Source organism: Mauremys mutica, chromosome 9 (assembly GCF_020497125.1).
Source record: "Mauremys mutica isolate MM-2020 ecotype Southern chromosome 9, ASM2049712v1, whole genome shotgun sequence".
Lineage (NCBI taxonomy): Eukaryota > Metazoa > Chordata > Testudines > Geoemydidae > Mauremys > Mauremys mutica.
In genome coordinates this window covers 40,881,730-40,904,904 of record NC_059080.1, presented here as the reverse complement: position 1 = coordinate 40,904,904, position 23,175 = coordinate 40,881,730, and the positions used below count along the sequence as shown (strand labels likewise).

At 56.2% G+C, this 23,175-nt stretch overlaps 1 protein-coding gene across 3 annotated transcripts in view; it reads right to left on the bottom strand.

Moving 5' to 3' along the window:
- Nucleotides 1-1,378: 1,378 nt before the first annotated feature.
- The window catches only part of KLF8 (Kruppel like factor 8), an 88,173-nt gene continuing 66,376 nt past the window's right edge, over nt 1,379-23,175 (bottom strand). For all 3 annotated transcript variants that reach the window (XM_045029605.1, XM_045029604.1, XM_045029603.1), the window contains exons 2-5: nt 13,044-13,596; nt 9,957-10,059; nt 9,313-9,455; nt 1,379-2,391 (exon numbers count right to left, since the gene is read on the bottom strand). In XM_045029605.1, the coding sequence (XP_044885540.1) occupies nt 2,210-2,391; nt 9,313-9,455; nt 9,957-10,059; nt 13,044-13,596 (981 nt within the window). In that variant the 3' untranslated portion in view covers nt 1,379-2,209. The remainder of the gene's footprint in view (nt 2,392-9,312; nt 9,456-9,956; nt 10,060-13,043; nt 13,597-23,175) is intronic.

Below are 23,175 nucleotides of genomic sequence, written 5' to 3'. Positions count from 1 at the left end.
CAGCCCATCTGGAACCTCACCCAAAACAATCGTCCTGCAGCTTCAAGCTCTGGAAAGCGCAGCAGGCCCTGTGGGATTTGCCCTCATGCAGGAGGACTTGTTCACGCCCTTGGAGGAAGGGGCAATGCCTAGGGAGATCATTTCATAGGGGGCCTGGCCTGCGTCAGAGGCAGGGCTTGGGATCTCGCTGCACAACCCACAGGCAGATAGCAGCCACATGCCTCTTTCTCCCCTGCTATGGACTGGCTCCAGGTTCCACTGAGGTGTGAAGGAGCTGCAGTGGGTGGCGAGTTGATCAAAACACAGGCATTGACTTTTGTTTTTGTGAGTGGGTGCTCCTCTCCGCCCCCTCCCTCCCATGCGAGTGGCAGGCAGGGCTTCGGGGGGAGGGGGGGGGAGAGGCCAAGCGAGGGCGGGGCCTCAGGGTGGAGCAGGGGTGGAGCACAGGCAGGGCCATGGTCCAGGCGCCAGGGCCCATAAAAGATTAATCAGGACCTGCAGCTACTGGGCACCCCCTATTTTTTTCAGTGGGTGCTTGAGCCCTGGAGCACCCACAGAGTCAGCATCTATGGATCAAGAGCCTTCTTAAATGAAAGGGACGCAAGGAAGAAAGAGAATCTGCTCAGTGAAATGCAGTTGGGGGGGGGGGCCTACATGAACTCAGTGCTGAGCTGGACTGGGGAGCAAAGGGGAAACAATGTGATAAGCCGAGCCAGGGGCAGCAAACATTTAACAGGACTCCCCAATCTCTCCCCTTCAGCATATACATTGTGTCAATACCAGGATTGCTGGCAGCCTCTTGGCTTTAGCTGGAACACCACAGCCCAAGCCCAGGCTGGTGGCAGAACGAGGATCCAGTTTGCCTCATCTTGACGATCTTCTCCTTCCCGGCTCCCTCCCCTCACCAATTCCAGCCACTGCACTCGCCCGCTCTCCCGAGGGCAACACAGATGCTGTCTGGCAGGCGCACTCCATCCCTGCATTTGCCAAACTCAAATCCATCAGAGAGAAAGATGCAGACACAAAAAGGAGCATCTGGAAAGGCATCAGGTTCTTAGCTCCGCCCCTGCAGAAGGGAAGGGGAAAAGCAATTCTTAAAAAAAAAAAAAAAAAAAAAATCAACTGTGCATGGACGTATTGCCAGCCCCGCAGCCCCGCAGCCCCCCAAGATCAAGTCCAAAAACGATCCAGTACAGAGCCCCATGAGTCCACCAAGAGCACAGGGCGGCGCCGGCTCAGCCTCTGCAGGCCAGACGAGCAATAGAAAAATGCAACAGTCCGTGTCCAGGCTGCTAGGTTTAAAGTTAGAAACGCATCTACTGTCCTATTCCTTGGCCCTGCAGCATGGGCAGAATTCAGGGTCCCCAACCCACCCACCCCTAAAATCAGATAAAATCATCACAGTTCCGTGTTCCGCAAAGTTTTCCCTTTTCTTTGTTCCTCGGGCCCCCCCTCCTCAGGTAACACCACGAACCCCTTGTCCTCACGCAATGAGGCCTCTTCGTTAACGGCCAGTTACCCAAGTGTTCATAAAAGAGAGAGATCAAGCCAAGGCCAGGCGGGTTCTCCAATGCCAGCAGTGCCTCGGGAGCTCGGGGAGTCCAACAGACCAGCTAGGACAAGCCATGTTTGACGTGTCGTGGAACAGGAGAGGCGGCAGTGCCAGCTTCACCGGAACGGAGTCCTATTGCATCAGCCCGTTGGTAGGAGACAGCCAGCCCCTAGCCGTGAGCCAAACCCCCAATCCAACCCCCAGCAGCAGCCTTCTGCCAGCAGCGACGCCGTCTGGCCAGTCTGATTCGCTTGCCAAGGCCAGGGTTGCGCTGGGACAAGCTGGCGCTGTGCTCACACGAGCCGGACGTCCACTGTGTTTCCTGACCCAGGAGGGAGAGGCAATGTGCAAAAAAATCGAAGCCAGATGAGGAGCTGGGTGCCATTTCAAGGAATCCTGGGGCTTTCCAGCCACTGAAGGAAGGGGAGGAGAACAGAAGAGAGGGAGCAGGCTTCTCTCCAGAGCCTCATTCTAGCCCTCATGTGCATGGTAGGAGGTCTGCTTTCTCAGGTGTGGGCAGCCACAGGTGCCAAGCTGGCATCCAGCCTGCTGCCAGGCTGAATCAAGCTGGGGACGGTGCCTCCCGTCTCGCAGTCTCTTCGCCATGGCCGGTGAGGCGGGGGTGGGCGGGGCGGTGGAGGAGCCAGAGCTCCCCCCTCACATCATGATGTGCCGCCGGCGGTGCAGAGCCAGGTGGTCCGAGCGTGAGAAGCTGCGGTCACAGTCCGAGCAGCGGAAGGGCTTGATGCCCGTGTGCTTGCGGAAATGCCGGGTGAGCTCGTCGGAGCGGGCAAACTTCCAGGTGCAGCCTTCCCAGGTGCATTTGTACGGCTTCTCTCCTGCACAGGAAGCAGAGGGGACAGCTCAGTGCTTGGGCACACATCAAACTTCTACCTATTATTGCAGCACCCTCCGGCCTCAGTCCAAATCAGGCAGTATCTATTAGGTGCATTATGGTATCACCTATGGCCCTCAGCTGAGATGAGGCATTATTACTTACTAGGGGCATCACAGCAGCACATACAAGCCTTAACCAAGATCAGATATTAAGGCCCATAGGATCTTAATTACTAATAATTTCTGATCTCAGTTATTTATTAGGTGCGTTACAGTAGCACCCACAGGCATTTACCCAGATCAGGGACTCATCCTTGCTGCACAGTCACATGGTAAGGACACAGGCCCTGCCTCTTTTTCTCCGGAGAAGCACCAGGAATGTCTGCTCTCTCCTGGCTCTGTTGGAAGACCTCAGGGAGGTACAAGCAATCAGAGCACACTGTGGCTTGGTGGAAGGGAGGAGGCTTTTGAACCTTTAACAGAAACTTCCCTTCTCCAAAATGTTATTTAGTCATTGACATTAATCAGTTGTAATAATAACAAAAACCAATCCACAACAAAAACTGCTATAACCATCTTGGAATGCCTCTGGGCTGGCATTTCTGTCACCTCATGCTGAAGGTTTGCCAGCTGCAGTCTAAACCTAAAGAGGAATCTGAGACACCAAGAGGCTCTGTTAAGATCTAGGCTTGGCTTGAAGGAGCCATGTACCCCTGCAGACGGTTGTTATTACTGCTGGCGTTAAGAGAGAGGAGGATGAACTTCCGTGAGACAGGGGGCTGGAGGAGTTGCTAGGATACCGGAGGGGCTGCTAGGATACTGGCCTGGGTTGCTAGGATACCTGTGTGGGTGGGTAAGAGGATGAGTTGCTAGGATGCTGTTATGAGTGTTGTTAGACTATCAGGGCAGAGGTGGGAGCAATAGGACATCGGAGTTAAATGCCCCTCAGCTGCAGGGGTTATATACATACCATGCAAGCATTTCAGAGCATCCGAGTGCTGTTCATAGAATCATAGAATCTCAGGGTTGGAAGGGACCTCAGGAGGTCATCTAGTCCAACCCCCTGCTCAAAGCAGGACCAAACCCAACTAAATCATCCCAGCCAGGGCTTTGTCAAGCCTGACCTTAAAAACCTCTAAGGAAGGAGATTCCACTACCTCCCTAGGTAACCCATTCCAGTTCTTCACCACCCTACTAGTGAAAAAGCCCCTCTCCCATGGTACGAAACAGGGGTGGGCTGGAGAGCAGAGCGACGTCCTTTTGTATAGAAATGGGTATTTTCCATTATTTAGAAGGTTTAGAACTATATTTGTTTTCTCTCTCTCCAGCTGGGCTCATGATACTGAGACAAAGCAGCTTTCAGGCAGGGGGATATGAAAAAGAAACAACGCTAAGGAACACTTTCAGAATTCCCCATGAAGTTCAAAATACACTGTTTGCTAAAACACATGGCTTGATCAATAGATGTAATCGCTCCCAAGGGGCTATGGCGATATGGACAGAGACTTAGAACTGGACTCAGTTCACTAGGAACATAATGCATGGAGCAGAGCAACTGGGATGGCAGGTTTTGCTCGTTAGGGCCAGAGAAACCCAGGACAGAAGAGGCCTGTTGATTAGCCATCCCTTGGCCAGTGCAGGAAGGTTCTCTACTCCACGCCCCCCATGGCGCTGTCTATTCAGGTTAGACTCCGTCCCTTCCCTCTATCCCACAGCTCTCCCTGTTGGTTTTAAGAGCTACACTCGCATTCTGCCTGCCTTCGCTGAAGTGGGTTCAGTCGAAGAGCAGCTAGTTCTGGATGATTGCAGAGTCTCATTAGAAGTTGGAGAGGAAGGCTGGCACTAGCCTGGGCTGTGGCCCAGCTCGCTTTAATTCCCTGCTCTGCCACTGATTTCCTGTGTGATCGTGGGCAAGTCACTTAGCCACTCTGTGCCTCAATTTCCCCCTCTGTACAATGGGGATAACAGCACTGCCCTACAGCACTCGGGTGCTGTAAAGACTGTGATCTGGTCAGGTGCTGCAGTGATGTGGACCAGAGAAACACCTAAGACAGACAGGATCAAGCAGTGCAATCCCTGCCTCAGTCTGACTGGGAGCAGGCAGGCTTTCTAAGGGTACGTCTACACTACGGGACTATTCCAAATTTGCATAAACCGGTTTTGTAAAACAGATTTTATAAAATCGAGTGCGCGCGGCCACACTAAACACATTTAATCGGTGGTGTGCGTCCACAGTTCAAGGCTAGTGTCGATTTCTGGAGCGTTGCACTGTGGGTAGCTATTCTGTAGCTATCCCATAGTTCCTGCAGCCTCCCCCGCCCCTTGGAACTTCCGGGTTGAGATCCCAGTATCTGATGGGGCAAAAATCATTGTCGCGGGTGGTTCTGGGTAAATGTCGTCAGTCACTCCTTCCTCTGGGAAAGCAACGGCAGACAAGCATTTCGCGGCTTTTTTCCCTGGATTGCCCTGGCAGATGCCATAGCATGGCAATCATTGAGCCTGTTTTGCCTTTTGTGACTGTCACCGTATGTGTAATAGATGCCGCTCACAGAGGCGATTCAGCAGCGCTACACAGAAGCATGCTTTTGCTTTTGCATGATAGCAGAGATGGTTACTAGCCATACTGCACCATCTACCATACCATAAATTGGTAATAAGATGGTCATGGTTACCAGTCCTTTTGCACTGTGCCATTTGCTGCTGTCATAAGTGCCCCTGGCCGATCAGCCAGGGGCGCAAAAGCCAAAATTGGGAATGACTCCCTGAGTCAATCCCTCCTTTTTGGTATCTAAAAATAGAATCAGTCCTGCCTAGAATATGGGCAAGTGCACTAGAGAACCACTGTATCATAGAGCCAGAGAGCACAAGCTGCTCTGTGTCAGATCCCACAGAAATTATGAGCTGTATGCTATTCACAGGGGGTGCTCCTGCAACAACCCCACCTGTTGATTCCGTTCTTCCCCCAGCTTTCCTGGGCTACCATAGCATTGCACCCCCACTTGTGTGATGAATTAATAAAGAATGCAGGAATAAGACACAGTGACTTGTTAGTGAGAAATGAGTGGAAGGCAGCTTCCAGCTGCTATGATAGTCCAGACAGGACAGTAAGGAGTGTGGAGAAGAGGAGCCCAGCATCCCTCTGCTAGTCCAGGGGCAATTGAATCTTTTCTTTACACATGAAGGGTGGGGGCTGATGGAGCTCAGCCCCCTGTTGCTATTATGACTTTGGTTACCAGCCATACTGCACCATCTACAAGGAAAAATTAGGGCCAGGCGCCCTTGATTGACCTCACTGATGCTAGTCGGCATGGTTACCAGCCCTTTTGCACTGCCCCATGTGCCAATAGACTGATGACGAGGACAGGTATCAGTCGTATTGCACCATCAGCCACCCATGGCGGGGGGGGGGGAGTGAGGATGTTAGTGTTGACGGCTGCAGCATCGCGTCTATCTGCAGCATTCAGTAAAGATAGGGTGACATGTAAAAGAGTCAAGAGAGGATTGTTTTCCCTTTCACTTCTGGGGGTGGGGGGGGGGTGCGTAAATTGCTGAGCTATGCCCTGACCCACCGCAGACACGGTGTTTGACCCTAGAAGCATTTGGAGCTCAGCCAAGAATGCAAATGCTTTTCGGAGACTGCAGGAACTGTGGGATAGCTTGAGACCTCCAGTCCATGAGCGTCCATTTGATTCTTTGGCTTTCCGTTACGCTTGTCACGCAGCAGTGCGCTGAGTCCCTGCTATGGCCTCTGTCTGGAGATTTAAAAAAAATGATTTTGAATTTCGTCTTCTGTAACGGAGCGCTGATAGAACAGATTTGCCTGCCCTTACAGCGATCACGTCCGCATGGTCCATGCGGGAGCTCTTTCTTTATTTTGATTTTTAACTGCATCGCCACACGTGCTGATCGGAGCTCCATGCTGGGCAAACAGGAAATATTCAAAACTTCGCGGGACTTTTCCTGTCTACCTGGCCACTGCATCCGAGTTCAGATTGCTGTCCAGAGCGGTCAGTGGTGCACTGTGGGATACCGCCCGGAGGCCAATACCGTCGATCAGCGGCCACACTAACCCTAATCCGATATGGTAATACCGATACTAGCGCTACTCCTCTCGTTAGGGAGGAGTACAGAAACCGGTTTAAAGAGCCATTAAAATCGATATAAGGTGCCTCCTAGTGTGGACGGTTGTGGCGTTAAATCGGTTTTACGCTCCTAAAACCGATTTAAACGCCTAGTGTAGACCAGGCTTAAGTCTTGGCACAAATGGCCTTGTCAGCTTCAGCTGGCTTTGCGTGGAGTAATGGCGCCATCTTGTGGTCAGATGGATTATTATAATGCAAAATCAGCAAAGAATCCTGTGGCACCTTATAGACTAACAGACGTTTTGGAGCATGAGCTTTCGTGGGTGAATACCCACTTCGTCGGATGCATCCAACGAAGTGGGTATTCACCCACGAAAGCTCATGCTCCAAAACGTCTGTTAGTCTATAAGGTGCCACAGGATTCTTTGCTGATTTTACAGATCCAGACTAACACGGCTACCCCTCTGATATATTATAATGCAGTGTTCCTGATGGCCCTCTAAAGGAATGGATCTTTCATCCGTGCGCCTCAGGGATTACAGGATAGTGGTCCCAATCCTGCCTTCAGTTACACCCATAAAACCCCATTCAGAGTCTGGGGACCCCTTGATCCTACTGAACGACTAATTCGGAGTGGGGGGAATCCATCCCCCCTTCAGAGAGTATACAGGCTTTCCAGTATGCAGGGATCAACTGCTGGACTGTGGGGGGTGCTGCCCTGAGATCGGGGCAAGGCGAGGAGAAGGATGGATGGATGAACATCCCCCTGATTTCTGCAGCCCAGGGAGAAGTGTATTTAACACCCCCCATCCCGAGCTGATCTATCAAGGGGAGGGGATGGAGAGGGCGTGACTCCTCTTGCTGCACGGTATGCAGCCCTATACATTACGGCCTCGCCGGGCAGGACCAGACGCAGCAGCCGGGAGGGACAGCACTGCATTCTCAGTCATACGTGTGTGTGTGTGTGTGTGTGTGTGTGTGTGTGCGCGCGTGTGCACAGGGGCAGCTGTAGCTTTTTTGCCGCCCCAAGCATGGCAGGCTGGCTGCCTTCAGCAGCGCGCCCGCAGGAGGTCCGCCCGTCCCACTGCTTTGGCGTACCCGTCGCCAAATTGCTGCCAAAACTGCGGGACTGGCAGACCTCCCGCAGGCGCACCGCCGAAGACAGCCTGACTGCTGCCCGCATGGCAACCGGCAGGGAGCTCCCCGTGGCGCCATGCCCCAGGAATGCGCTTGGTGCGCTGCCTGGAAGTAAGTGTGTGTGTGTGTGTGTGTGTGTGTGTGTGTGTGTGTGTGTGTGTGTGTGTGTGTGTGTGTGTGTGTGTGTGTGTGTGTGTGTGTGTGTGTGTGTGTGTGTTAGAGGAGGACAAAAAGCCCTCCCCCATGAAGCAGAGCAGGGATCAGCCTAGGGGGATCATGATCAGCAAAAATAAATCCTCTTCTGAGTGCCAAAGGGCTAATGGCCATGATCCTCAAAGACATTGATTCCGATAGGAGTTAGGTGCCTCAATGCCTAGAGGATCCAGGACAATATCCCTTCAGCAGCAAAGAATCCTGTGGCACTTTATAGACTAACAGACGTTTTGGAGCATGAGCTTTCGTGGGTGAATACCCACTTCATCGGATGCAAGCAATATCCCTTCAGTATGACATGCCATATGTCCCAGTTAGCCTGCTCCAGCAGCTCATCTGGAAGCCCAGGGCACTCAGTCACAAAGCTCCTCTAGCCCCCAGGGCATATGAATCTCCTCCCCCTCACCCCTCAGCTTTCAAGGCCATGCATTCAAATCTAATTGTAAAGGCTTTCACAGAGGACCCAGCACCTGAAAGCTGTGTCCAGAAGGGAGACGTCTGCCCCCTGGTGGTCATCTGAGAACTACACACCCATGCAAGCAGAGCAAGGACAGAACCATACGCAGATTGCGGGCGGGTTGTGAGCCCGGTGCAGCATGGCTCCCTTAGCAATTAACCGTGAGGGCTGGCAGCTGGAATTTCCCTCTAATTAAAAAGCCCTCCCCCCCCAATGCAGCCTGGAGAAGGTTGCACATGGCTCACTGCTTCCCAAACTGAAAACCCTGGACTGGAGTCACTGGGCATTCGGGCTCTCCCGGCTACAGGGCATGGCCCTGAACCCACTGGGCTGGGCACACAGAGAGGCATGAAGCCAAGGTGGAGATGAAGAGCATGATCACAGAGGAGTCCCACGCACGCTGAATTAGGGCATATCTGGTTTCGTAGGAGGACTTGGTGGGGGTCTCAGCCGTGCTGTCTCTGAGGCTGGAGAGCTCACAGAAGGAGCAGGGCTGCTGGCCTTTTAAGAGAAGTCCTTTCTCCAAACAGTGCACTAGCCATTGGAGTTAAGCCAAGGTGAACAAAAATAAGCCAAACTGGGTGGTGAGTTCCCTGTTACCCCACAGCACTGCCCGCCCTCTGCCTCCTCTGGGGATCCCAGCCCAAGTGCACTGTGTAGGAAGGCTCCCAGTGCAGCTACCTTCGTGCTGGTACCCAACTACCCCTGCCCTGGTGGGGCAGGGAATCTTAATCCATCAGACACTGCCATTCAAGGATTGTACTGGAGCCAATTCAGCGCTGGCACAAGGTCAGCCCTGCAGCAGCCCCTCCACAGAGCAGGGTCAGCACGGGCCCTGCTGCCCTCATCCTGTCTCTAGCAGTAAGGGGACCTCAGAGGGCCCAGCCACACCTTGGTCTCTGCTATGGTGAGCAGAAAGGCCATGGGGGGCGATGGGCCCGTGTGGGAGTCCCCCCCGCCACAGCACCGAGGTCACCCGGCTGGGCGGTGGGATGACTCTGGGGTGTGCCACAGGCTGCCTCGCCCAGCCCTACCTGTATGTATCCTCCTGTGTGCTTTGAGGTGGGAGCTTTTCGTGTACACCTTGTTGCAGCCCTCGAAGTCACACTGGTGAATCCGCCTCTTCTTCAAGTCGGGGGACTCGGCCCGCTGCATCCGGGCCACAGGCGACCGCGACCTGGCCAAGGGGAGACAGCAGTGTCACCGAGCACTGGGTTCCTGGGGTCCCCACCCTCTTCCTCTGGGCTGGCACAGCCCCTGGCAGCAGACTAGGCCTCACTCGCAGCAACCAGGGAACCATCCCCCCACCCCAGGGCTGGCCTTACCTACCATAGCCAGATTCCACCCTCACAATGGGTATCACCATGCCAGTGCCCTGGGCAATCATTTATGAAGCAGTTTTGTGCAGCCTCATCAACATGGGGGAGGGGAAGCTGATATTCCCTCCCCTGCTGGGAGGTGCCCAACGTCATCACGGGCGATGTGGCATTGGAATGCTGAGACCCAAGGGCAGTGATGCTGCCAGGGCACCCCCATCATTGCTGCTGCAGGGTCCTGGCAGAGGAAGGACAGACCCAATAGGCAAGCTCTGCTTCCTCCGCCCCGCAGCCCCGTGCTACACAGGCGCCAATCCCAGCGCTAGCACCATAGTCCAGGGCAATGTGTGGCTGCCACTCACTCTCTTTGCAGGTCCTGGAAGGGGGCTGAGCTGCTCTCTGTGACGCTGTCCTCGCTGTCGCTGTTCATCTCCAGAGGGTACATGGAGCTGGGGTCAATTTTCACTGGAGAGGAAAGAGACCCACTGAAACCAGAGACAGACCCAGAGCCACGTCCCTTTGCTCTGTCCCCAGCTCTGCCCAGGGACCAAAGCCACTGCACCATGGGATAACGCTCCCTTCCCTGACCCAGAACCCACAAGGTCCTTCCCCTGGGCTGCAGGGATTGGTCGCCTCACCCCTGCCCAGCGCTGTCAGTGACATTGGCCCCCCCCAGCACCAGAGCCCTGAGCCCCCTCTGAACCCACGTCTCCTGCCCCTTGCCCAGTCACAGGGACATGAGCCAGCAGCACAAGGGAGCTGCCTGGCATGGCAGGGGGATGGCACTGGTTGGGGGGCGGGAGACTGGACGGACAGGGCAATTGGGGCAGTGGGGAAGGTTCCCAGCCTGAGCCCAGCTCACCCCAGCTCCGGGGAAAAACCTGATCAGTCCAGTGGGAGGCAGCACCCCAAGCCAGCAGTGGGTTGGCAGCATCTCAGCCCCCACCAGACACTCGTAGTGGGCTGAGACAGGCCTACTCTTGCTCTGAGGGGACAGTGGGGCCTTTGACATGCCCAGCACAGGAGGCGGTCAAAGAGCTGGACAGGGACTGGCTTGCACCCCAGAGCAGGATACCTGGCACAGCTGATGGGGTTGGCAGCCTGGGCAGGGATGGGGCCCAACAGTTCCCCCACCATCCCTGAGATCCAGATCCAAACCCCATGACCCAGGCCCAGCCCCACCAACTTGTCCCCTCCCCAACCCCTGGGCAAAGCACTGGAGCATCGGTGCAGCCATCATAAAGAGCTCCCCCTCCCCCTGCTCCTGGTTCATTTCAGCTACTCCCGCCCCCCAACTTCAACACGTGTCCCTGGCCAGAGGGGAACCAGCCAGGGCCTCCGACAGGAAGCGCCTGGGAGTTCTTTGCTTGCCGGATGGGAGGCAGGAAGTGCTAGGAGTGGGGGGAGCCAGTCTAACTGGAACCAGAGCAGCCTTGGAGCCAGCGGGGGGGGGGGGGAGGGCCTGGGAGGGGAGGTCAAGACCCCACCCTGCGGCGCGGCAGAAGACAGCCTGCCAAACCGCCCCCCTTCCCCCACTCCTCAGGATGGAGGGCAGACAGACAGCCTCCTCCCATGGCTGACTGACTCATGGTCACACGACCGCGGAGCCAGGCGGCTCCCTGGCACTGTGGGGCCTGCCCCCACACAGTCCCCCCGGGCAGAAATCCCAGCTCTGCCATGCAGCTCCGGGCAGTGTGGGAAAGAGCCAGGCGCTGAGCCCAAGGTGATGGGTGCAGCATGAGAACTGCAACAGATGGGGGGGAGTGGGGCCTGCCAGGCAGTTGTGAGGGGTGGCTGATCCCCTCCCCGCAGCTGGGAACCACCCAACGCCTACCAGTGCTGATCAGCCAGCTGGGAATCAAACCCACCCCAACATACATAGAGCTGGGACCCATCCCAATCCCACCCCCTCCCCAGCCTCTGACAGGAATCACACCCATCCCCCAAACACAGGGCTGGGATCTCGCCCAACCTCTGTGTGTGTGTGTGTGTGTGTGTGTGTGTGTGCGCAGAGACCAGGGAAACTCCCTTCCTCCAGTAGGAATCATGTTCATCTCCCAACTGGGAAAACTCCCCTCCCTCCCCCAAACATGAACACTGACCTGCCCCCACCACACTTAGCCAGGAAATAGCCCATTCAGCACCTCCCTTCCATCCTCCCCAGGTGGTCCTGAATTCTGGGTATCCGGTTTCATAGGGCCCTGTTGGACGGCTAAGGGGCCTCAAGCCAGGCTCCCAAGCACTGAGGCAACTGGAGTCAGGGACCACCTGTTAAAGTGTGGCTGCAAACCCACCCCTCTCCTGCAACTGGGGAGCACCCCCTGCCCCTCCCGACCAGTCCCTGGCACACTGAAGTGCTCCCGCCAGGAGCTGAGTGCCACCCCATATCCCCAGAGAGCAGCTCCAGAGCAGCCAGGGATCTCAAAAAACAGGGAAGAAGTCAGCTGAGCCAGGCTTTTAGGGAGAACCTCCCCTGCACACTCCCCCCTCACCCCCATCAGCTGGCAGGGGGGGCCAGAGATGGGACTCACACAGACACCCAGGGCTCTGGCCAGAGAGGGGCCAGCGGAGCAGATCCCGACTACACTAGTGCAGCTGGGACACCCAACAGCCTCTCTGATCGCCAGGCTGGGCTGCACCTTCCCAAGCACACGCTACATTTCCTGGGAAGTGACTGAGCACCCGGCATGGCTGACACAAGCCCGGCTGGAACATGGAGTGAGACACCCAGCCCTGCTCCCAGGGAGTGGCTCCCTCTTGCCTGGTTTGAACTCAGAGTCCGTGGAGAAGGGACAGCCCACCTGCCACTACCACAACTGGCCACTTGGGGTCAGGGGAGCATCATGCAGCGTCATGCACCTACAGGCGAAGCAAGGAGGCAAGGTGTTTGCCCGCTGGGCACCACATGATGCCTGCCCATTGCAGCAGTGCTGGCACGCCAGGCTTCCTCCCACACCCAGCCAGATGGGCTCCATCACGCTCTGGGAGCGGAGCCAACAGGACCTTATGAAGCCCTGGCTTGGCTGCTAGCCCTTGTGAAAGGTACCAGATAGACAGCTCTGCCATGGAACTGGGTCAGCGGCAGGGCAATCTTCCGCCACGGTGCCTCCAGCTGACGTGCTTCAGCCCTGCCCAAGAAGGATCCCACCTCCAGGGGTCCAGTCTCCATGGTCCAATCTGTTCATGGCTGGGCCAGTTCTGGGATCCCTCCACAGCTCTGCCAATACCCCTCAAATCCCAAACTGCTGCTTCACCCTGATAGTCCGGCCCTGGGGCTCCCCAAGCCTGACCCAAAACCCCCATCTCTCGGTGGTTCCTGCTTTGGGCTCCCCTACTCACTGATCTCTGCTGATGCTCCTCAAATCCTGACCCACAGCCCCGCGCACACAGCTCTGCCTACACTCCTCAATCCCAACCCACAGCCCCGAGGAGGGGAAGTGAGCCCTTACCGGATCCGGCATTCTTGCCATCGCCGCCGATGAGGGGCACGGTGATGGCGGCGGTGACCCCGTCTGTGGGCATCGTGGTGTAGACCACGGGCAGGGACTGCACCACCACTGGGATGGTCTGCAAGTTGCCCATCTTGCTGGGCAGGTTGACCGAGGGGATTGTGTGGATGACGTGCAGGATCTGCTGGCCCCCGCTGCCCTGTGTGGAGGCCAGGATGGAGCCAGGGGACAGCACAGCAGGGATGGCGGACGAAGAGCCCAGCCCCGTAGGTGACATGGAGACCACGGGGGCCTGGATGGGCGGCGCCACCAGCATGGGTGAGGACCTGATGGAGGAGGTCAGCAGGGTGGAGGACTGCAGCGACACCTTGGGCTTGTTGAGTGACAGGTCCACTGGCTCGGCCTGGGGCTGGTTGCAGTCACTGGCCAGCAGCTCTTCGGGGGGCTCTGTCTTGATGTCAGTCAGCAGCACCGGGGGCTCTATGGAGCTATCCTCCAGCAGCGACGAGGAGCTCATCTTGGGCAGCACCTTACTCTGGACTGAGCCTGCAGCCTGGGAGAGACAAGAGATCAACAATGAGGGCACTGGGGCGTGGACTGAGTGAGGCCAGCACATGGCACTTCCCAAGCCCTCCACTGGGAGGCACTGCAGCAACCGGGAAGGGGGAAACTGAACCCAAGTCTCCAGATTCCCAAGCTAGTTCCCCACCCACTTGGCCGCACTGCCCAGCATGACATGAGCTCCACCCAGCAGGGCCAAGGGGCTCTCGGGAAATGCATCCCAGCACTATAGCTAGTCATGGACAGAGAGACACAGGGCGCGGGCTCTGCGCGGGGGAGGGGATGGTGAGGTAGCTGCAGCCAACTACTTCTTCCAGGTCATTTTGCTGGTAGATCGCTAGCGTCTCCCTCTGGTGCTGACTCACTGCACAGGGGACAGGAGGAAGCTGGACCGCAGCCATCAGACACACAGCAGAGCTCAGCATCTCAACACCCATCTGTCCAGGTACTGCCATGGCCCTCTCTGCAGCATCGGAGCACCTGGGGAGGCAGAGGCCATCACCCCCGTCTTAGAGATAGGGAAATTGAGGCACAAAGGGGCAGTGAAGGTTTCCTGTTGGTCACAATGAATCACTGGCAAAGCTGGGAGGGAGCACCAGAGTCCTGGCTCCCAGTCCTGTGCTCAGACCACACTGTGGGCATGGGCATCACACTGCCAAGCGCCACGCTGGATTAGAAGGGGGAGCAGATGCCGGAGACATTCACCCTGCTGTGTTACGACGCAGTCCCAGACATGCCTTGGCGTGGGCGGAAGAACCTTTGCATTAACCCTTGCGTTTCCGGAAGGCTAGTATTACCCCCATGCCCACCAACATACTCGACCTCCCTCAGGAACGTGGCATGGGAAACAGCAGCGTTCAAGGGGTAAACTTGAGAAATTCCTATTCTGGCTTTTTCTGCATTTCGTTTTTAAAAGGAAAGAACCCCCACCCCGCCAGTTCCAATGGAACGATCCTTCCAATGCACCCAGCCGGTCTGGCGTCCCCTCAGCCAGGGGATGGGACGCAACCGCAAGAGTCATTCCCTGCATGTGTGCCCATGTGCATGCAGGGAAGGGATCCCAGATTGAGGGGGAGGGGGGACAAGGAGTGAATCTGGGTCATGGGATGAGCCATTTGGAACTTGAACATTGGGACCCGGAGCCAGCCGGGTGGAGCAGCCACACAGAGCTGGCGGAGGGCCAATAGGCTTTAGGCTCCCGGTGTGAGTCAATGATTCTCTGTTGCTCTCACTGCTTCAAAGTGGGGCACTTGCTAAAACACTGGACAAACACTCCACGGATGCTGCTCCAGGTGCCACTTTACTGAGCTTCCTGGTGTGGGGAGAAAAGGGGGGGGGAGAGGGATGACTTCAATCTGCAGCCAGACCCTCCCTCCCCTGCCACTCTAGAGCAGATGAGGGGGCGGGGGGAGGAAGCACAGCACCAGGCAGCTCCAAAGCCCTGGCCTTTGAGATCAATGTGCTGGACACGCTGACCAAAGTCAATCAGAAAACGAGACTCCTTGCCCACCCGCCGGTGCAGCCTGGTTCCCCGGCTAGGCCTGCTGCAGGGCGTGGGGATGGCTCCACAACTATCTCCAGTAGGGAGACTGCCACATGCTGCAACATGCAACCAGCTCATCTTACACAAAGCCTCTGTCACAATCCAGGACAACTGCACCTGTAGCCAGGCCCCCCACCTGTTGGGTGCAGACCCGCATCTCGCTCCCTCCTGGCCAAGGTTTTCCAGGCTGCACAGCTCCCTGCCTGCACTGGGATATTTTGAGCAAGCCAGACTGCCTGAAGAAGGCCAGCATCTGCTCTTTGCTTGCTCTCCAAAGAGCTGGAATTGCCAGCAATCACAAGCTACCAGGCAGCTCTAAGCAAGCACATTTATTCTTAAGGTGGAAGCATCACAGAGACCACGTCTTAAAAACAGTACAAGAACCTATACACACACTTACCAGAGCTCACCCCCAACTCCAAGGAGGGCTCTGGTAGGAATTAGCCCTTCAAACCCCACCACAAGGTTTTTCCTGTGGTTACGAAGTGTACAATAGTCCTCAGTCAGAACCTGAACAGTTCAGTCTGTCCTTTGATCTTAGCCTCATGTAACAGGTGATCAGCAGACAGAGGTCCACCCACTGCAAAAGACGGGGCTGTGCATAACTGGGACTAGGGAATTTGCATTCATCTCCCCCTAGAAATTTCCCAGCAAAACCACTTCATTCGTGTCTGCCACATTGTTCAGTATAGTCCTTGGACCACCCAGGCCCATAATAATACTTAACCTTTGCAACTACTAGAAGAGACTCCAACGGTACTTGAACTTAATCCAATAAGGTTTTTCCAAGGATACTACAGGAAATTGCCATGTATGTCACAGCCTCTCATCCCAAAGGGCCCCACTATACACAGGCAGCAAATGCAGCTACTTCTGGGGTTCAGAGTCGTGGCCAATGAAAATGCAGCACAAAGAGATGGGAAGAGAGAACAGAAGCATGTTACCGAGGATATAGAGGCAACCACAGAGGGCCAAGGAATTCTGAATATCATGCAGAGCAGAAAGGACCCAGGTGACGAAGGTCTCATCTGAAAAAATTCCACCCAACCCAGCAAAACATGGTGGAACGCCACTGATGCACCTGGGAAGTTTAGTTTGGCTGACTTGACTCTGCCAGGATCTGAGCTAACCACTGAAGGGAAACAAAGCAGTTCACACTTGATGCTTCAATCAGTAAGTCATCCCTTCAGTGCTGAGTTAGCCCCTGAAGTGACTGACACTGACGAGCTATATTTGGGATGGGTGCTGCACTGCACACTTCTACATAGCGGCATCTTATACCGTAAGCATCCAGGAGAGGCTGCCTAGGCTAGTGCTTAGCTATTTGATGAGTAGGACAAGAAAAGGGTGATTTTTCAAATTTCCCCACAAGTTGCTCTCTGGAACGCTCTAGGTGTGATTGCCGAGCGCTGTTGGACACCTTCCACTCCCAGTGACCTTCAGCCATCAGCCTGTGGGTTATGTAACGCTGCAGGAGTAAGGCTAGCACGAGTGTGGATTTTGTTTAAAGGGCAGCTAGCGTCAGAGAGTCATTCGCTCCTTGAGTCAGATCTGCTTCTGACACAAACAAGTTGCTATTCCTGTTCGCTCGGCAAAGCCAAGACAGTGGCCTGCATTCTAGTCAATCTCATGTATCATCAACACCATTGCAGCCGACTGCAGCTCCTGGCTCACCGTACGGCAGAGAAGCTGAATGGATTTTCTGGTCCCAGGCCTGGTGGTTAGAAATGTCATCTCCTGCCATGCCAAGCTGATGGGGAACCCCTTGGGAGGCCAGGGAGCGACAGAGAGACCCGGGAGCAGAGACAATGAGTAACAACATGTCGCTTCTGACTGGAGCATTCATTCACACCAGCTTGGGACCAATGTGCATGCCAACATGCCATGTGTGGGCTAAGCATCGCACCTGGTCATCACAGTGCTGGCTGCGCATGGGTGAGGGTGGCCTGGGAACTGGACTCCAGATACCCTCTTCATTGGTGGGGGTGGAGGATCTTGTGCTATAGGGCTCTCCTGAGCCCCACTGGCACGGCGCCCAGGTCTGCCTGCTTCTGCCCAAGACAGAAAACAGGGTGCAAAATTGTAGGCACCTCGTTACTGGTCTCTCAAGGGCTGAGCACACTCATCTCCCACTGACTTGAATGGCAGCTGTTCAGGACCAGGCCGCAGAGCCCTATGGCTCCAGGGAAGCCTGTAAAGAATGCAGGAACATACTGAGAGCGTCCAGGAACGAGCTGTAACACCATAGATGAGGGCTCCCAGGCCCAGCCACCACATCCATGGAGTCACACTCCCAGTTCAAGCCAGCAGGGGAGAGGGCGGTGGTGTTACTTTCTGGTTGGTGCAATTGGGCTTGGAGTCAGGACTCCTGGGTTCTATCCCTGCCTCAGTCAGTCACTGTGTGACTCACTCTGTGCCTCAGTTTCCCCACCTGTAAAATGGGTCAGGTGATACTCAGCTGCCTATCAGGAGGTGGCGTGAGGTTTAATTAACATTTGAGAAATGCTTTGAGGCCCTCGCTGGAAATGCAGGTATGTCTGTTTCCATAGAGCAATCTAATCCCATGATTCCCTCTGCAGTGACACAGAAATACCTGGCACTTCTATTGGAGGAGAGCCCTCTTCATAAACACTCATTGACCCGCCCCTCTCCACACCCCTGGCATATACTGACACGCCCCGTCCGCCTTTTACACACATGGTAACCAAGGCACAGAGAGGTGACAAGCCAAGGTCACACAGCAACTCTAGGGCAGATCTGGGAATACAGCCCAGTTCCCGCTCCCAGTCTGGGCCCTAACCACAGCCATGCCCCGCCACACCCAAAACAGCAGACATCCCAGAAGCACAGTCCTCAGGACACTTGCCCCTTGATTTCTGATGTGCCGTCTGGTACTGTTCAGCGAGAGTGGGTCGGCGGAGGGGAAGCTTGGCAGAGGGATTATGCTCAGTAAATCCTCTGTATGGACGGACGCACTCCCTCCTAAAGCATGGACCGATTCGGGACAGCAGGAGTAACGTGGGGCACAGATCAAGGCTCCTCCATCCTGCTTGCTGGCTTTTCCAGCAGCAGCAACTCACTCCCAGCCCTTTGGCAGAGGCTGAACTGCAGAGGAAGAACCAGAGGGAGGTGGGAAAGGGAAACGCTGGGAGAGGGAAGGAGATGGAGACAACCCCTGCTCAGCTGGGAGGTGGCACAGAATGGCTTGACACTAGGGAGGAGGGAGTCCTGGGGGCTTGGAGGAGGTGACTCAAGAAGGGGGCGCTGGGATTTTATGCCAGAGGGAACATTAAATAATGGGCACAAACCTGCCTCCCCCTGAACACCACAAGCTATTGGCAGCCTCAGCAGAGGCATGCTGATGCCCTGGAGATGGAGCTCCCCTCTAGATCAGGGTGGGCAGGGAGGAGCCAGCATCGCCCAGCCTGTCCCCATTCTGGGGATACAGAGGCCTCCAGCGCTGGCACCCGAGGGCCCTTTCACCAGCACTGCTGCATTTGCTTTTGAAAGAACAGCCCCCCCACTCCCTTTGCCCAGCAATGCCCCTCAGCCAAGTGCAGTCTGGACCCAGCCCTGACAGTAGCCAGGGGAATGTATTCTCTGCCTGACCCAGGAGTCCAAGTGCTGAGAGCTTACCAGAAGAGCTGGGTGCCCTGGCTCCGAGCCAGAGAACCCAGCTGCCCCCCACTTGAGGCAGGGCCAGGCTACTGAAGTCCAAGGCCTGCTAGTAGATCTCCATGGCTAACATGGCATGATGCTAGCAGGGCCCCAGAAGGGCATTTCTGTGCCATGATTGCGGCTGGCGTGGTTCATCTCATGGCAGGCTGGTACCTGCATTGCTGGGCTTTAGGAATGTGAAAGATCTCCTAATGAACCTCAGTCCTAACCTGCATCACCCCTTACTATTCCAGTCCTGCGCTTCTTTGCCTCACACTGCTGTCCGCTGCCCCTCAATCCCAACCCACAGCCCCCACTCCCCACACATAGCTCTCTGCTGCCCATCAACCAACCCACAGCCCCCCTCCTAGGGGTCCTGGGCTCCCCACACCTCGCTCTTTGCCACCACTTGATCGAGACTAGCTGGTTGTGAGTGCAGGTCCAGTCCTGACTCCTACGCAGCTCACTCCAGACGAGACCCCCCTGCCATTCCACACCTGAGCCTCTGGATCAGAACTGGGGAACCGGGCCAGCCTGCAGAGTGGCTTTGCAGGGACTGTGACGAGGCTGCCACGGTGGATTTCATGCAGGACCTCAGCTAGGATGTGAGCCTTGATCTCTGAAGGCAGAAAGCCAGGGCACTGACCCACCACCTCAGACTGTAGTGCAGGCCCCGAGCAAGGGGCAGATGGCTGTGTGCGCACCTTCGGAGCAATGGGGGAAGGGGGGGGTCTGCATCATACAAACACCAGCCCCACTCCTATGCAGCCAGACTCCTGCCCCACTGGCTCTGGATGCCAGCCCACCCTGGGCATTGTGCTCCACTGCAGGGCCTGGGCTGGAGAGAGGCAGCAGATGGAGCTCACGCACACTGAGCCTCCACTGGGGGATGGGGGGGGAGTGGGAGGGAGAGAAGGAACAAAAAGCCCCCCCAGCATACCCCCAAGGCATGGAATAGGCCTTCAGGTTGCCATGAGAACTAGATCACGGCTGAGCCCAGGGAGCAGCTCACATGTCCACACTCCACCCCCCTGCAGAATGGCCAGAGGTCACTGGGACAGATCCAATCCCTCCCTTCCAGCCCCGCCAAGCCACCCACCTTGTCAGCCCTGTAGTTACACCTTAGGGCTGCAGGGGGATCCCGTCCCCAGCCCGAAGGCCAATCACAGCCCAGAGCAGCAAGGGTGAGCTAGTGGGGTGCTCAGCTGCCCCCTGGCAGCAATCAGGTGGTCCCTGGGTGGACCAAGGTGGAGCTGGGCTCAGAACCCTGCGCTCTGTTCTGAGGCTCCCATAAACATTTACTTGGCTGCTTCCAAAGTAACCTCAGCTGTGTGGCGTTGGGGCCCCCCCGACCGACCAGGGTTGCCACCCACTTCTGATAATCAGCGAGGCAGCCACAGCATCCCAAGGCTGGGCACACTGGCTTCGAGTACAAGACGAACCAGCTGGGGCCTGCAGCCTGCGCGTGGGCCAAGCCCCAGAGAGGCGGAAGGGGGGAGCGCTGGGTCGGTTTATCGTCCCTGCAGGCCCAAGAGATGGGCCAGTGGGGTTGACCCGCAAGGAGACACCTCTCATGGAGCTTGCAGGATGTTTGCCGGTCACTGGCTGGGAGGGGGTGCTGCGATGAGAGAGGACGAGGGCTCCCGCCCAGACCCATTCGACTCCTAGGAGAGGGGCACCCAGCTGCCCCTCCCACAAGAGATACAAGAGCAGGGGGTGAGCAGTGATATCCCCTCCCTGCTCACTGGGGGTGCCCATACGTCTCCCCCACAAGATTCAGAGGGGCAGTCAGCGCTGTGAGCCTCTGGAGCTGCCGGGAGCCCCACAGCCCGGCTATGTGACACAGAGATGCCCTCCGCAGTGGGTGGGTCTGGCTGGCAAGAAGGGAGTGGGGAGAGGTGGGAGTTCACTATCTAGCCCAGGGGTAGGCAACCTATGGCACGCGTGCTGAAGTCGGCACGCGAGCTGATTTTCAGTGGCACTCGCACTACGCGGATCCTGCCCATTGGTCCGGGGGGCTCTGCATTTTAATTTAATTTTAAATGAAGCTTCTTAAACATTTTAAAAACTTTATTTATTTTACATACAACAATAGTTTAGTTATATATTATAGACTTATAGAAAGAGACCTTCTAAAAACATTAAAATGTATTACTGGCACGCGAAACCTTAAGTTAGAGTGAATAAACGAAGACTCGGCACGGCACTTCTGAAAGGTTGCCGACCCCTGATCTAGGCAAAGCTGTGCTGAGCATCGCCCGGGGGGCGCATCCCGGATCGCTTACCAGTCTGCTGAGGAACACAAGAGAGCCACACCCAGGCCCTGGCCAGCAGGATGGGGACTGCCCACGGGATGTCAGGGATCTCGGGGGATTAACCTCAGGCACAACATTAACCCTTCAGGCACAGGGGTGAGTTGCACCAGAAGGTGGCTGGGTTGTGAGGGGAGGTCACCGTCCCAGGGAAGAAGGGGTCTGTGGCCAGGAGGCTGGACTGGGAGCCTGGGGTGGAACTGGTTTTACCCCCGGCTTGGCTGAGAATCAGGAAGCAGCAGGGACTCAGTGGCGGCAGAAGTTGTCACCACCTAGCATAGAGCCCAGGAGCACTGGCAGCTGATGCCCAGGTGGGGGGAGGAGCAGGATGCGTGCCAGCTGCCCAAACATTTGCAAGGGCTGTGGGTGTGGCTGGGAGGGGAGGCATGGCCGAGGGAGCCAGAGGCTCAGATGCAACCCTCTCTTCAGATCCCAAATGGGGGGGAGGGAGGGAGGGGGAACGCTAGGATGAGACTGTCAGACTCGCACCCTAGCCCAGCCCTGAACCACCCTCCCCCAGTCCCTGTCACTGTCACCTCCACACGCCCGGGACCCTGGCCATCCAGGCCACTGCTCTGGATAGGTGCAGTGTCCTGGCCAGTTCTGATGCGCTGCCTGGCTGCGGCCCAAGCCCTTGCAGCCGGCCTGGTGACAAAACAAATCCTTCCTTTGGCAGGCAAGCTGAGGCGGGCCCAACTCACGGCTGTCACTCCCTGAGCGGAGCCACCCACACAGAGATCCTGTTGAGAGCCCGCCTGGCTGCTTGCCTCTCCCCTCCCCTTCCCTCTGGCAGCCACGTTAGCCTCACCGGCTATGTGCAGCCCCAGGCTCCACTCAGGGCGTCAGCCAGGCTAGGGATTAGCTGCACTCTGCAGGCCGTGCCTCCCCCCAGCAGTTACAGACAGAGCTGGGCTTGAATCCCAGGGGGGTTAGAAGCCTCCCGGTTCAAGCCACCCACCCCCATAGTCTACAGACTGGCTGATCCACCCCACAGAGCCCTTCCCCACCACAGCCCATCCGACACCCCTTGAGATTTATGGCCTCATTCAGCCATCCCTCTGTTTCCCTTCCCATCTGCTTTCCACACCCAGGCTCCTCCAGCCAGGCGGAGCACAGATTTCCCTTTGATCCAGGCCCCCCAGCTCCCCCCAAGCCTTTTATCTCCCAGCCAGCCCTGCCTCTCCTGTCAGTCCCACTCTGTGCGGTGCAGGTGTCTCTGACAAAACCATCCACAACAGTTGCTGTCAGGCCTTTCGCTTCACATCCTTCTCCAAAACCAGACACTAGGATGGGATTCCACAGAGCACCCCCCATCCCCTCCCTGTTAACGCCTTCCTGCACACGCCACTCTGCACATCACTGAGCAAGCTGCCCCATGCTGCTCTCCGCCCCCTCTACCGCCAGGGGCTCAGTGCATCATCCCCACCAGCCTCCAAGCTGGAGAGAACAGAGGCTGGGTCCAAGAGTGGAAGCAAGCTGTTGTAGTCAATCAGGCATTACCGCTCTGGGCCACCAGGGACAGCACACGGCCAATGCAGGCCAACTCTCATTGGAACAGCAAGGGGCCACCATTGAAAGGATCCAGAGATGCCCCCGATGATATACCAGTCTGAACTCACAGAGTCATTTGGGCCTGCAGAGCCAGGCTGGAAGTCTATCTCACAAACTCAGCCTCTCTTTGGGTATTTCTGCATATTCAGGAGCTGGGAGGAAGCAGCATGAAATATACAAAGAGCAGTGGGGACAAGGGGTGTGTGTGTGAGGAGTTACAGATTGAGTCTGGGGCGAAGGGGCTGTCAGGCTGGTTCTGTTCGACCCAGGCAGAATCCAAACACAGAGCAGACCTACCTACGCAAAGGGAAATTGGCAGGAGCAGAGCCTTTCAAGGCCCAGTGGTACGAGCTGTTAACGCTTAGGAAGCTTACTTAACACAAACATATGTGGATAGGATTTTGTGAGTTTAAGTTCTAAGGGTATTTCTTTCCCCTTGAGCAGTGAGTGAATTTAAAAATTCCCTGGCTGGGATTCCAAATACTGAAGCTTTGGGCTACGGTCAGAG